General features: G+C 33.1%; 1 protein-coding gene across 4 annotated transcripts in view; it reads right to left on the bottom strand.

The window, feature by feature from the left end:
• LOC118196523 (tyrosine-protein kinase Fyn-like) overlaps positions 1–16,530 on the bottom strand; it is an 86,006-nt gene that overhangs the window by 18,718 nt on the left and 50,758 nt on the right. For all 4 annotated transcript variants that reach the window (XM_035367985.2, XM_035367983.2, XM_035367984.2 and 1 more), the window contains 3 exons: positions 7,644–7,808; positions 3,207–3,466; positions 971–1,124 (listed from right to left, as the gene is read on the bottom strand). In XM_035367985.2, the coding sequence (XP_035223876.1) occupies positions 971–1,124; positions 3,207–3,466; positions 7,644–7,808 (579 nt within the window). The remainder of the gene's footprint in view (positions 1–970; positions 1,125–3,206; positions 3,467–7,643; positions 7,809–16,530) is intronic.

Here is a 16,530-nt window from a genome sequence, read left to right as displayed (position 1 = left end):
GCAGAGAAAAGGTCATGTTCATTACTTTCAAATAATTTTAACAAAGTGCGTAAACCACATTTGGCGTTATTATTGCTTGTAACGAATATGCCAAATTTTAAAACTGAATTTTTTGAAAGTGTACCTAGAAATATATCTACTTAAGATGATGTTAATTTTATAGGTTATAATAAAAATTTTTTTTGAAAAATTTATAAAAATTATTTAAAATTACAAATTAAAAAAATAAAACATAAAAAATGTGCAAATCACATTTGGATTAAGCCTAGGTTTCAAATTCTGGAAGAAGGAATCAAGTAAGTTTAATAAAGAATGAGATATTAATAAATATATATCAAATTCAATTAACATCAGCGAACTAAAATTTTGAAAGCTAATTTTGTAACAACTACTCCTGCGACTTTTACAAACTTGGTAGTTTGTCATAATTTGAGTCGTAGAATAGGAATATGTGAAAAAAAAAAAAAAAAAAGGCATGTCATTTCAGACAAAGTTCGATTTTTGTGTCAAAATACCTAATTTTTAGGTATTTTGACACACCTAAAAATTATTACTTAAAACACTGTTATATATAAATCTAATAATTATTTTAAGTCACACTTTCAAGAAAAACGCAAGTTAAATTTCGTCAATTGCGCCAGTACAACGGGAGATATAGAACTGTCGCTTTTTTTTTTCGCAGTGTACACTGAAAAAAAAAAAAAATCTACTTCTCATTATCTCAGCACTTTTTCAGAACATTCATTTTTGCAACTATTTCAGGAATGAGAAATTTTACTAATTACATTTATACTTAAATAATATAATTAAATTATATATATATATTAAACACATAAAAAACTGACTTTCTCTGACTTCAGATCACAATAGTTAAGAAATGTCATAACTAATCAAACGCAAAAATTTTTTTGAACAACAGCATGTAGCAAAAAGCGAAAGCAAAATTCAAAGACAATAAAACAAAAATTACCTTGCCGAGCAGTATACTCAGAATCTTCTATTATCCTAGCTAAACCAAAATCGGCCACTTTCACTATATTATTTTCACCTACTAATATATTTCGAGCTGCTAAATCTCTGTGGATTAGTAATTCACGCTCCAAATATGCCATGCCACTAGCAATCTATAATAGAAGAATTAATACAGTCAAAAGTCGTTAATCCGGACTCGTCGGGGCTTCGGCGATTCCGGATTATAGATCATCAGTTTAAATCTGGTAAGATGACATGCAGAAATTACAAAATTAAAAATATGAAACCATAATTTATGAAATAAAGAACAATTATGATCTAAAGGGTATCAAAATTTACAAAAAAAAGCTTAATATTTATTTGTTTACGTTATTAAACATTTCTTTCAATGTAAGTTGTTTAAGTTGCTTCGTTTCATGTGATAATACTTTCTCTTTAAATCTATTAAACAGACATAATTTCTTGTTTAGTTACAAAGTTCCGCTGTTCAATTCCTATAATTGCTTTAAATCATATCAAAGACGGACATGAAATACTACATTTAGTAAGGAATTATAAACCAATAAAAACATCTGCCATGAAGATAAGGATAGTGCTGACAGATCAACTTCCAATTCATTACTTGCCACGGTGTTCCCAATGACCCAATGACACGACTTCAGGTAAAGTCATGCAGATGATACCTCTAGAATTGCTTGCTTGCTATATCACAAGGTATTAGTAACTCAATGTCATTGAAGTCACTCTACACCATGCAATATCTTTCAACAAATTGTTGGCTGTGCACTGCCCATTTGCTTTACACCCTTCTGACACTCCTTCACCTAAGTCATGTGGCATATATGCACTGTACCAGACCTAAGTGTATCTCATGATTAGTCTTTGATCCATTCTGTTGCCTTGTTCCACGTTTATGTTAATTTCTTTGCCCTGTTCTTAATTTCTGCACACCAATGTAGTTGGTTATAATGATTTGGTGAAAGCACAAGAGGACTAAGTATAATTGATAAAATGGATATAATTATTACAGCTTTCTAGACAAATGGCTGGTTAATTGATCATGGGAAAGCAGAAGGCTGTCTGCTTTTGAAGGGAAGCAGGTAGCTTCTTCTGCTTTTCCATGAAGGACTTTCTAAGGAAAATCAGCTCACATTATTCATTATTAAACGTGAAGAAAAAATATTTTAAATCCTTCAAGAACAAAACTACTGACAAATATCTGAAGGTCTATCTTAATTTCATATTATTCCACCACAAACTATGATTCTCACATTCTAAATCTACATCTTTATAGAATGCATTGGAGATAAAATTTATCTTTTGTTATGTTTGAATAAATATTCTTTTAGAATAATTTTCCCAGCAAAGTCTAAACTCATTCACATAAATCTCAACTCCAAGCCATGAAACTCCATTTATGATGATCTATCAGTATTATTTTGGTATTATTTCATCAATACCATTTCAGATATGCTCAACTGATGAGAGAGAATTTATAAGTGTTCAAAAGAATGTACCTCTTTTTCTCTGTGTCTTATTGCAGTTATTTTCATATGCATCCCTGTAGATTCAGAAGCTCATGAGCAGTGCTGTTACTTTCTTCATTCTCTTCATGATTACAACCACGAAATGTTTCTGATATGGTTATGAGTGGCCTTGTCCTGAACAACAAATTATCCCTGCCTTTCTGAATAGTTTTTATGATTTAGAGATGAAATTTTGAAGTATGCCTAACATTTTGGATATTTAAGACTAATTCTGCCTGGCATTCATTTTTCAAATCTCTGTTATTTCTCACAATCACATAAATGCTTTCTTCTTGACACCTTCAATCAGGCAATTATTAAAACTTATTCTAACCGACATTTACAGGAACAATTATCAGTTTCTTAAGCTTACTCTTCGGCTGCATACTCAGTTGAGACATTTGTAACTTGCATATTCCTAAATATGCAGCAACATTTTAAATCTAGTACCTTAAAACATATTTTATGCAAAACCATTCAGCAAAATATAAGTTTTCACTTTCTTCTGATCATCTGTTGGTTTTCCACCCAGTACACATTAAAACTGCTTCATGAACGTAACATAAAAGTGTAAATGAAAAAGGTGGTTTTTAAATTTAAAACACGCATTTGTACAAATAAAAACGATTGAACTACTGAACAGTAATACTACAAATAACAGAAATGAATAAAAGAATAAATGATGCAAAAAAATAAACAAAAACTTACTTGTGCTGCCATATCAATAAGAGCATGCAACCTCAAATTTTTGCCTTCTTTGTTTCTTAAATAATCTAAAAGACTGCCATTAGCCATATATTCAGTAACAATAAGAATGGGCTCTTCTTTTGAACAAACAGCAAACAAAGAGACTAATTTTTCATGCCGGAATTTTTTCATTATTGTAGCTTCTTTTAGAAATTCTGATGGTGCCATTGTACCAAATTTAAGGGTTTTGACTGCAACTGGTGTTGTTCCCTTCCATTTACCTAAAAACATTCAACACATTAAACAAGGGTAATATTAAACTATTACATATACATATGTGTGTTTATGCAATAATTATGATAAAATTTTATTGAAGGCAAAATTTTCATATTATTCTTAGGATTATTCCCCAATAAACAAATATTAAATGGCACATAAGTTAGCTTACTTTAGATTTTTACTGTTATTTTCCATGCTAACTGCTAAATTATTTTTCATATTTAAACAAGATAACAGTTTTTTAGTTAAGTGTGATAACAAAGGAAAAATGTTGAGAATTTGCAGGCCTATCTTACAGACTAAGGACAGTTGCTAAAAAATCATCATAAAAATCACAGTTGGCAGTAACATACCATATTCACAATACACTCAAGAAAGAGAAATGGGACTAAATCTGTCTTTTGATGGATAAAAGGTCTTTAGATAAAAAATAAAAGGTCTTTTGAACTTCTAATTATGCCTCAAACCTTCTAGAATACAGCAATAAGGGGGGGAGAGAGAGAGAGAGAGAGAAAAGTACTTAAGAGATTTTAATTAAAGCAGAATTTTACATCAGCATTTAATGAACAAAAATTAAGAATATAATTTTTAAAAATATGTCTACATTTATTTGGATGATACAGACGTAATTTACTATATGATGTACACATTTAAACTCCTAAATCTTGCTTTCCCCCCTGAATAAAATAAGACAAATATTTGAGAAATACGAGGGTTGGAACTTTAATAGTGGCAACACAGCTGAAAAAACACTACGCAACAAAACCAAAGAATATCGCGTATACCACACGTAAACTACATACCTACCTTACCTCTCAGCAAAAAGACTCGTCCTGCCTACGTCATGCGCATGCGGAGTGATGCGAAGAACGGATCCTTGTATTAGCTCACGGTCTAAAGTAAGTGTTGTTAGGATGTTTTCAAAACAAGAACAACGATGTTGGATAAAAATTGAATGTGCCAGAGGTCGTACAGCACGACAGTGTCATCAAGGGCTTCAAGAGGTTTTCGGGGAATCTGCATTTCCTTACAGAACCGTAGCAAGATGGGTCAAAGCATTCAATGAAGGACACCAAAACGTGGCAGACATGCTGCGGCCAGGTCGTCCGAGTGTCAGCGATGCAGACGTGCAAGCTGTTGCCGCACTAATGGACAGTGATCGCCGCCAAACGATTCGTCAGCTGGCCGGACAAACAGGATTAGCACATACGACTGTGCTGCACATTCTGAAGGAATGCCTGTCCATGAGAAAAATTGCTTCACGATGGGTTCCACATCAACTGACAGAAATGCAGAAATGGCTATGATATGATGCTGCTCGAACCCACCTGGATCGCTATGAGCATGAAGGAGATGCTTTTTTACGCTGTATCATTACGCTGGATGAGACTTGGGCCCGATCATACCAGCCAGAACTGAAACACCAATCAAACGAATGGCGTCATCATGGGTCACCACAACGTTCGAAATTTCGTCAGAACCCCAGCAACGTTAAAGTTATGGTGATTCTCGTATACGACTGTGATGGTGTCATCCTAACGCATACCGTTTCCCCACAGCAGACTGTCACTGCGCAGTATTACTGCTCATTTTTGGAGCACAATCTCCAACCAGCTTTGAGAAAAAAACGGCGACAAAAAAACGAAACGCTCCTCTCATTTTGCATGACAATGCTCGGCCGCATGCAGCGTAAGCTGCGACTGATTTATTCAAGCGATGGGGCTGGGAAGTGCTTTACCATCCACCATACTCCCCAGATCTAAGGCCTTGTGACTGTGACTTAATTCCTAAGATGAAGGAACCACTTCATGGCACTCGCTTCCAAACTGTTCCTGAGATTCTTGCGGCAATAGACCGGTCCATTCAAACTATCAACAAAACAGGCGCTGCTACAGGTATTCCAAATAAAAGTGAAAAGGGAAGTTTATTCCTTAATATAGATAAATTTAAACAGCAGAAAATCAAGAGTGTGGCACACATCACTGCCATGAGATGATGATGCAAAAAGCAAAGTTTAAAGTTTATAAAATTAAACATTTAACATGAGTAGCAATAGAAGCTCCCTGAGGTTATGTGCAGTGCAGATATTGAAGCCAATAAAAGGTTTCAAACTTAACCAATTTATTAACAATATATAAAAAAATAAAAACACAATGAAAAAATTTAAACAATATCAATAACTTAGAAATTATAATACAACCATCATTATCAAAAATTTCATATATCAAATAATATTTTACCTGGTCTCCAAAATACTGGCATTCAATAGGCAAAAAAAAACAAAAAAAAAACGTATCCTAAACAGAAATTATGCGGTTTCAAATGAAATTAGCTACACTGTCAATAGGTCCACGCTTAGTGATCAAGAAAGCACCTGAAAATTAAATTAAGTCCTTGAGAGCACTTAAATCCGGCCTAACTCCGCTCACTGTAGTTGAACACAAGGAATCACAGCTCAGAAAAACATCGCCGCTAACTCATGTTAAATGCCGCCTTCATGAAGAACATGGATGCCGCCCACGGCAGTCACTCACATTGTAGCCTCTTTTGAGAATCCAGGAAAAGTCATCTTGTAGACTGGAACCAAGGAACTTATTCGGGAAAAGTCATCTTGTAGACAGGAACCACGGAACTTATTTAGGAAAAAGTCATCTTGTAGACAGGAACCTCGGAACTTATTCCCAGACTGCACGCATCGCAAGATGTCTTTAAATAGGAGCTGGAAACCGCACACCCAAGAGCCAAGAAAGCAGGAACTAGAAGGGATGAGCCAGAGCGACGCAAGATACTTGTACCAGAAGTAGGCATGACGTCATCTCACAGCAACCAATCAGCTATCGGCACGACTCGGCTTTCCAGATGACGCAAGATCACGTTTCGTTTTTGCATCTTAATTAGGCTGAAACAGTCCGTTCTCAACACAAACAGTGGCAGTGAAAAAAGAAGTAGAAGTAACTACTATATCTCTTTAAAATAAGAACTAAGCCTAATAAATATTTCAAGGAGGAGAGATGATGCAGAAAAAGGGTTACAATAGGCCATATTTTCCAACAGATGATACTAGTGGCCGATTCCAAGCATATGTGACGCATGCAACCCCCTAGGACACCAAAGTTTAGAAGGCACATGCTAAGTTGTTCTCATAAGCAAGAATTAAACTAAAATATATATTTCTTTGAATTATTTATGATATATACGGTAAATCACAACTGATCATTTATGTTGCTAAACACACTGCAGGCAGACCTATCCAACTACACATTAAATGCATTCTACACTAATGAAAATTTTTAATGGACATCAATTAAACTAATTTTCCACTGTTTTGAGTTGACACATAAAATAGTTTTTTTAAGTTAGAGTTTGAAAGACAGAAAAGACATGAAAATTCCAAAAAATCAAATCACAAATCCTTTTTCATATTTGTCAGATTTAAGGACTTGAATAACCTATTGCAAGAAATACTGGTGTATTTAAAAAAAAAAAAAAAAAAAAAATTGAAATACATATCAAATAATTCAAGTATCATTTTATGTTTTTTTCTTCTACTTCTTGTAAGACATTCCAGCGTAAGTAGTGGCACTTCAAGACGTGATTTTTATTTAAAGCTTACATAATTACATTTGCATCAATGAAAAATACCGCAGACAGCAGTATATCAAGTTCTTTTTTTCATGCTTACTTACACAGGATTAACAGTTCTCAGACAGATATGGCCAGCCTTGTATGTTGATTCAAGTAAAAAATCTTATGAACTTGTATCATGGCAAAATGTTTTATAAGATTCCAACTGAACTTTATGGTAATAAATGGTAATTATTGGTATTTACAGTAATAAATGATAAAAAATGTCTGGCATCTATTAGCATATATTTTATGCATAAACCTACAGCTTTATGTTTCTATGCTAGTTTTTGTCAGTTAATTTTTCCAGACAGATGTAATCTCAGGGCATAGAAAGGAAGGAATCCCATTCACTTATTTATTATTATTATTTTTATTATTATTATTATTATTAAAACACACAAGTTTCAGGGATCAATTCTAATGCATTTTGACAAACCAGCATTATCTCTTTAAAAAAAATATGCAGTTAATATTTAAAAACCATAGATCATACATGCAATAAAAAAAAAGCTTTCAAGAAAACAGTGCACATATAGTTAAAGTCATACTTACCATACCATACATCACCAAAATTTCCACTACCTAATTTATGAATCAATTGTAATGAAGACCTAGGGATTTCCCATTCATCTCTAGTATCTGGTGAGAGATCCCAAAGGTGAGGCTTTGGTTTCGTACAGGGAACTGTCAATTTATGGCACAAGCCATTTGCTCCTTCTGTAAAAAGAGATTGATCACTTACAGATATAATCTGCACACCTGAGCAATAATTTAATATACAAACGATCAAAATTCAGTCTACAGATTTTCATAATATTTGAGATACAATGCATTCATTTGGACTGAGGAAGAAAAATGAGAGTAGACAACATTTTGTTGCTATACAGTTAACTCTCTTGTATTGACCACATCCTGAAAAGAACCATTTCTACAAGTTCTATATAAATTAAATGTATTTCTAAACAGAAGAACAATTTTTGAGAGAAATATGTTTCTATCTATTTTCAAAACAGACTTTAATCTTATCTCAATATAAAGCATTTAATATAAAGCAATATAATTCATATTTTAGACCCATTTATGATATAACCTACTTTACATGATTTCTTATATTCCTGAAGTGTTCTTTCTAACTTTTCCATTTCCTCTCTGTGCAGATGAAATGTGTAACAAATTACTATTCAGTGTTGCCATAGCAGTTCATGTCTGAATTTCAAATTTAAAATTACCATAGTAGGTCACCTTTATTTCAAGTAATAGTTCAATTAATATATGTACGCAGTAAATTTCATACATCTTAAATGATTAACCTCATCAAGATGCTGTGTGCACGCAAGATACAGAATATGTAAATCAAAACTATAATTCAAATCAGTGATAGTCCCTTAATTTTTCATTTTAATTTGGGTTTTTACCCTGTTCTAAACACAGAAATAACTTTCTCTGGACTGTGTCATTTCTAAATTAAGCTTATCATACGACTTACGTAATAATAAAGACGCAACAAATTTTGAATTTAACTCAAAATTTTGAGAACCAAAACCTTTCTCTTAATAAGCTGCCATACTAGACAACTGTGCACTTTGCTTCTACCTTTGTTCTAATTAAAATGCTAATTGCTGCTTTTTTCTCATTGCAATATTAAAAATGAAAAAAGTTATATAAAGTTAAAAAAATAAGTACATTAGAGTGTCAAGTGTATTGTGGCAGCAAATGCCAATTGAAATAAAAAGGAATATTTAATCTGCCTCAGCTGCTAAACCCTTCACTATACTTCACTTGCCCTTCACTATGGATCAACATCTACAAAAAAATATTTCTACATCAACACTTTAAATATTTTCTAAGTCATATTTATCTAATTCAGCTTCACTACAATCTAGTCGACAGTCCAATAATTCAATTGCAGGTACACGAATAGAAAATTCATCTATAGGATTGCATAAAGTATGTTAATGACAAAAAATGAAGATTTGCTATACAGATAACTAATTTTATTTATTATATCCACAAGAAATGCTGCACTTGATGCATTCAATATCCAGAAGTGAAAAAAATCAGAACATCAAAAATTAATCCACCAGAGAATTTATATTAAATATGATTTAATGAGTATTTTCAAGGAATGTTCTAAATTATTTCAACTATGCATTACCAGTGTGTCATTAACCATTAACCTCTGTTTAAAGAATATGCTTCAAGTTTGTGTGCAATAAATTAACTTTCACTTCCTATCTGCATTGTTAATATTATGTTCATCAGTCGAAAAACTCTCATAGTGCTATGGATTTAAAAATTTTAAGACAAGTTTTATATGAATAAAGTAAGGTTTTAATAAGTGCAGCTATAATTTTGTACAGTATAATTATATGGAAATAGTTCAGTATTATTATTTTGAAATTTTAAGTATGTAATGCTATATTTCTTCTTATACTGAACTTTAGAAAATGCTACGGTGCATAATGAATATAATATAGATAGAAATTTTATAACATTAGTAATTTATTTTTATGTATTATGATGAAAAAAAAAATAAGTAATGAATTTAAAGATTTGCAATTATTTTATTTAGGAAAGGTTATTAAAAATTAACTGGCAATAATTGACAATTTGGATTATTATTTTAAGAATGAGCTAAACATAAGAAATGAATGAAATAATTTTGAAAAACTGGTATAGAATATGGTAAACAAATAGCATTTTTAGTATAAATACTGAGTATCGTTAGGATAAATTATGAATATTACTGATTTCAGAAATTGTATAATTACAATAAAATTGATGAGTAAAATTTAAAAATTGTATAAAAAAGTAGCTTGAAATTAGAGTAAATAATGTTAAAATTTATGGATAATTGTATGTTAAGTATAGACGACATTGAGGATGTACTGGTTCAGAAACAGAGGCCTCTCTGTACAATTGCTCCTTTAACCCTCCTTACACAAGATAATTTTGAAGGTTCTCATTTTATGATTGAGCGTAATTTTTTTATATATTATTACCTTTTATTTATTTATTTACTTTATGGAATGTATTAGTGCAGATCTCGAAGACCAATTACTTTGTACAGGGAATGGAGGCTTTTTTATGCAACTGTCAATAATAACCTTGGCCATTGGTGCAGTATACATCAGTTAGTTCAGGTGGATAAGTCCAATTAATGAAAATGTTTATTTACAGCACCTTCCATTTTGCTAAATAGGGAATTGCAAATGAAAGATAATAGCAGTGAAATCATGATTTCAGCAATATTACAACTGTATTTATGATGTTAAAAAGTATATTTTAAATATGGAAATTAGTGTTATAAAACTTTGAAATTTCTTGTGATTATACAAATTAAGTAATGGATGTATAAAATTTTTATATTTGTAATATTGTGTGAAAAATTTTGAAAAGCCTCACTGAACAAATATGAATATGTGGACTTAAAACAGAAAAATTTTTGGACTGAAAATTTAATAGGACTCTAAAATATTATCAAAGTTTATATTTTGTGATTATTTAAATAATTATTTTCGTTAAAATTTTATGATTTGTATTTTTAAAATTATGTTTATCTTCATTGCTAATGCTTTTATGTTAAATCTTTTAAATCTTTTCTGTCAGAAAGCCTTTTTCTCTTTGAAGGGGAAAATATGCAAGATGAAAAATATGTAAATCAATATTATAACTTATTTAGCAATAACCCCTTCTCATTTTAATGTGGGTAATTCCTCTCTCTTATTCTAAAAAGAGTAACAAGAATTGTTTTAACATTGTCTGGACTGCACTATTACTAGATTAGTCCTATCATATGACTTACATAATGATGAAGATGCAACAAATTTGGATCTCAAAATTTCAAGAAACGAAATTTTTCCGTAAATAAGCTGCCATAATCAATAACTGTGGACTTTGCTTCTATCTCTGTTCTCGCTATGGCCTGCTTACTTCTTTTCTTCCAATCACAACAAAATCAAAAATGTAAAATATTTTATATAAGCACATTAGAGAGTCAACAGTATTGTGGCCGCAGATGTCAAATGAAACAAAAAGGAATATTCAATCTGGAATTAATATACAGGAATATTTAATATGCATATATTTATTAATTTAATTACTATATCTGCTGGAATACAATAATAATTGAATATTTAAATTGCTTCATTATGGATCAACATCTGTGCAATCAATGTTTCCTCCAACATTATTATACATATAGTTGTAATGAAAGTTTTCCACCAAAAAAGTTCTTAATAAAGTTTTTTAAAAAAAATGAAAGCAGTATCTTTAGTGCGGATAATAATCACCACCCAAATCTATGATTTTCTGCCAATGTTTTGGTAGCTTTTCAAAGCCTTCAGTCCCGAAACTTGGTGGCCACGAGTCTAAAACCAGATTAACCTCATTTCGGATGTCCTGTGCTGAATGGAAAATAGCACCAGCAAGATGCAGGTGTGAATAAAAGGTAGAGAAGTCCAAAGAAGCAATGTCGAGACTATATGGGGGGGGGGGGTGGCAAAAGATCCCATTTGAGTCTGTGCAGAGTCCAACCAATGAATGCAGACACGTGGTCTTCCACTATCTTGATGGAACATTGCCTTCTTGTGTCGGAACCAAGGCTGGGAAGTTGGGCAGATTTTGGGGTAACAGGAGTCGGAGCTGGAGTCGCTAAAAGCGGCTCCGACTCCAGTTTTTGATGGACAGTTTGAATTTGAAATAAAATTAAAATTAATTGAAAAAAATATTGACAACCTGAGTTATTACTTTTATTTATGGACTATATACATTAATAAATATCTTCTATTTTATTGACGTATTAATAAATAAATATGAGAGGATGGATGTGATATTTGGCATTAGTGATTAAACTGATTCATTTAGTTACACATCTCACTGGTAAATTTAGGCAAGCAGCAAGAACTCCCAAAACTGATGACATTCTTAGGAAGTGAGCAGGAAAAGGAGCAATCATTGATCAAGCAATGTGATAAGGAAGTACATATTTGATGATAAAGAGGTTGTTAGAATCAAGAACCTCTTTAGAAGATGTAGATAACCCTAATGTTTCACTAACAGAAAGACTGTGGAATGATCTTGCAGAATTGGAAACTCTTCTTTCTACACCATATATAACCACAAAAAAAGCTGCAATCTGAAGAACTGACAGAAGGCAAGAATGGAAGAATGTGATGTTTGTTCTTTCTGAAATGGAGAGCTTATTGCAGAATTAATCATTTCTTCAATGAAGAAAAGAGAAACTAGTTTGCTAGACAACGAGACCTTGCTGGGTTCAATATACGGAGATCCAAAACACCAAATTTTCTTAGGTGTCAAACAAATTAATAAGGCAAAGAAAGCCATCTATGAACTATCATTAAGAACGAAATTATTCTTAGAACAATTGGAGAATTCGAATCAGAACAGTCAAACTGCAGACATTGCAATTGAGTCCCTATCATCCTCTTCCAGTGATGAATTAGATTTTGAGAAATATTTTTGGATAATATTGAAAAGGCTAAGGCAAAGTGAATGAAAATAAAGAACCAAGAGCCTTTAGATATAAAAATGAACAAATACAAACAAGATTTCTACATGACCTTTGAAGATACAGAAAAATATGATTGCGCTTTCAAGACACCTCTTTTAGAACTTCTAAAAATCTATCCTGAAAAGTTAAAAGAAGTAGCTCTAACAGTAACAGCAATTCCTCCTACTCAAGTTAGTGTGGAACGACTCTTCTCAGCTTTGAAGTTTATCAAATTGGATATTTGGCCCTCCAACAAAGAAGATCTTGTGAAAGCTATACTTTTTCTTAGAAATAACTGATTCCATTTCATAATAAATGCTAATTAATATAAATATATTATGCCATCGATTTTTTTTCCTGTAGCATCTATTACTTCTTTTATATTAAAAAAAATAAGCTGTAATCCATGTGTATATGTTTACATGTATAAGGGAGTCGGAGTCTTTTAAATTCCAGGAGTCGGTCCTTTTCCCTACTAAATCCACAGCCCTGGTCGGAACTCAATTTGACATTTTTTCTTGACAGCACGTCATTACGGACTACCATCTCCCTCTACACTTTACAGTCAAGGGTTTTACATTTTTCCAGATAATGTTTGTGGATAATACCACAGCAGTCTCACCAGATACAAAGCATGATCTTTTCATTAGTCAAATTGCACTTTGCTACACTCTCGACAGGTTCACTAGTGCAGACCAACCTCCCTTTTTGGCCTGTGTTGTTGAAGTAAATCTACTTTCATCACAAGTGACAATCTGGTCTAGAATTTTGTCCTTGCGTTGATATTCAAGCAGATTAGTGCAAGCCCAAATACGTCTGTCCTTATCTGCTTGAGTCAGCTCATGCAGCACCCAGCGATTGAACTTGTACTTAAGTTTATGCAATGCATAGTGGGACTAATAGACATGGCACTAACATCTAACCCTTTAGCTAGCTTTCGAGTGTTTTCATACTGCTCTTCTTCCACAAGTTCTCGTAGGCAGTCCTCTTCAACATCAGTAGGCCGGCCAGAGCTCTCTGCTTCTTGAATGTCATAGTCCTTGTTTTTTAACTTTCGTTACTAAACCTTCATGGCATCACACGTTACAACAATTGTACCTAAAGCTGTTCACATGATTTGGTGACATTCTGTAGCTGACTTTTTGCAATAGAACTCTGGTAGCATGATAGTTCCATTTCAGACATCTTGTACTTAGTGATAATGATAACTTTTTACAAATTTCACAACCCAGTGCTCTAAAGCAAGGCTCTTTCTTTAAAATGCCAAAAATTGTTTGACACAACATGACTAAAAATGCCAATACAAACTGTTTGCCCAGACAATGCAAAGACTTGCAGTGGCAAGAAATTTTTGTTAAACCCCGATATACCGGGTGGCCATAATTAAACTGACAGTGCTCACAGTGTTCTGCAGCCCGATCTATTTGGGAACATTTTGTAGGAAGATTAAACAAGACGGGTAGCGAAGGATACCGCGAAAAAACAAATTAGTTCCAAAAGTCACTGCTAGGGAAATATTTGGCGCTCTGTAATAGAAAATAGAGTGTTAACAAATGCAAATCAAAATGGAAATTACCTTTCATTTTGCATTCAAATGAGGTTCAATGTGGCTGCCATTGTTGTGGACCGTACATTCTGTGAACAGTATTCACAACAGCAGAAAGTAATATGTCTGCAGGAATCTCCCGTACAGTCCGTGATATGTTATCCTTCAACATAGCCAGGTCCTGAACCATTCCTTGATAGACCTTGGACTTAAGGTAACCCCATAGCCAGAAGTCGCATGGGGTAAGATCAGGTGACCGAGGTGGCCATTGAGTTGGAAAGTAGCGGCTAATGACTCTTTCTGTTGTGAATTTCTGTCATAGCATCTGTTGCACCCGTACAGCAATGTGTGGAGGGGCTCCATCTTGCATGAAAATGATTTCCCCTAGGCATTGTCTTTGCTGAAGTGCCGGCATGACAAAGCTGTTCAACATGTGGCGATATTTCTCTCCGGTAACAGAACATGTTTCCGGTCCTGTCTGGGTAATGTTCTCATAGAAGAATGGACCTACGATAAATTCCGCTGTGAACCCACACCAAACAGTTACCTTTGGTGAATGTAAGGGAATTGCTGTGACTGCATGTGGTTGGTTTGTCATCTCAAATTCGGCAGTTCTGGGTATTCACAGTTCCACTCACGTAAAAGTGGGCCTTGTCTCCCCATAAGATTTTCCACCACCAAGCATCATCCAAATCCATTCTGGCAGGAAAGGTGAGAGCAAAAGTCAATCGCTTATCATGGTTGGGGTACAGTAACTCCTGTACACGGCTGATCTTGTACGGATAGAAGTTGATAATCTTTCGTAAGATTTTCCATACCGTACTGTAAGGCATATCCATATTCCGAGCTACTCCACAAGCGCTAGAGGTGGTAGCAATATTGTCTGGTCCTCTGTCAACAATCGCCGTGGCAACTGCTTCGATTGTACCCTGTGGTACAGGTTTTTGTCCTCTGCCTGACTGAACCTTCAGAGAACCTGTTTTCTCAAACGTCACAACCATTGCTTTTAGCCCATTAACTGACACAGGACCATTAAATTTACACATTTTTTTGTGCGTTCTAAAAGCACGAAGAGCAGCTGATGCGTTGCACAGTTTTTTTTGTTTGTTTGTTTGTTTGTTTTTCTGTGTGTGTGTGTGTGGCTACATTATTTTTTGGGCTAATTTGTAATTTTATTAATATAACATTAACTCATAAATTGCACTTCTTCAGTAATTTTACTTTATATTCTAACATGGATTTTACTTTTAGACTGGTTGAGGTAAAAGAATTTGACCAGTGACGCACGCTCGACTAAAGAAGGAGACATTGCACATAAACTTTCAATCCAATTCATTTGAAACGTAACACAATGCTTTTTAAAACCCAAGCAGCTGGCACTGTGCGAATGGATGTAAAGTGAAATTTGAATAAAGAACTTCTTCTTCTGCTCAGCGTACGTGACATAGTAGATCACGAGATTTTATCGGTGTTTATGTAGATTTTACTCTTTTTTAAAAGTGTTGCCATATTGCACTTGAACTAAATCAGAAAATGTGCATAATAAAAGGTAATTTTATTCCGTATTAATTTGCATTTGTTAACACTCTATTTTCTATTACACAGCGCCAAATATTTCCCTAGCGGTGACTTTTGGTTTTTTCGTGGAATCCTTCGTCCTCTGTCTTGTTTAATCTTCTTACAAAATGTGGCATCATTCTTGCAAATAGATCATGCTACAGAACACTGTGAGCACTGTCAGTTTAATTATGGCCACCCGGTATATACATAAAATTTGAAAACAAGATTAAAAGTCATTTAAAATGGTGATATCAAAGAAAATTGACTGTCCAAAAATGGCAATATAATAAACTGTGCCCTAAAAATGTTTTATAAAGTAACAATCATGTAAGTACATTTCATTATAGAAGAGAGATGTTTCTGAAATTACTAAAATTTATGATACCAGATATTGTTATTGTTTCTTTCATACATTAGGCCTATTTTCCATATTTTAAAATCTCACTCATTTACAGCTTTTGAGTAAATTGCTTTATTTTATACCTGCCATTAACAATAGGTATAAAATAAATCAGTTTTTTTTTTTTTTTTTTTTTTTTTTTTCTGTTTTTGTTTGTTCATAGTGTGTGTGGCTACATTATTTTTTAGGCTAATTTGTAATTTTATTAATATAACATTAACTCATAAATTGCACTTCTTCAGTAATTTTACTTTATATTCTAACATGGATTTTACTTTTAGACTCCAATAACATAAATTCATCATACAAATTGATAATTATAATCATCAACAGTCATCTTACATACTATATCTAAAAATGACCAAACTGTCTAGAACCATGGATGGTCATCTTAAAGAGCTATACCACTGCACCTTCTTTT

Source organism: Stegodyphus dumicola, chromosome 9 (genome assembly GCF_044657685.1).
Source record: "Stegodyphus dumicola isolate Sdum_Otavi_A_Nest chromosome 9, ASM4465768v1".
NCBI classification, from domain to species: Eukaryota; Metazoa; Arthropoda; class Arachnida; order Araneae; family Eresidae; genus Stegodyphus; species Stegodyphus dumicola.
Note: the sequence above shows the minus strand (reverse complement) of the source record. Positions and strands in the feature narration are given on the sequence as shown.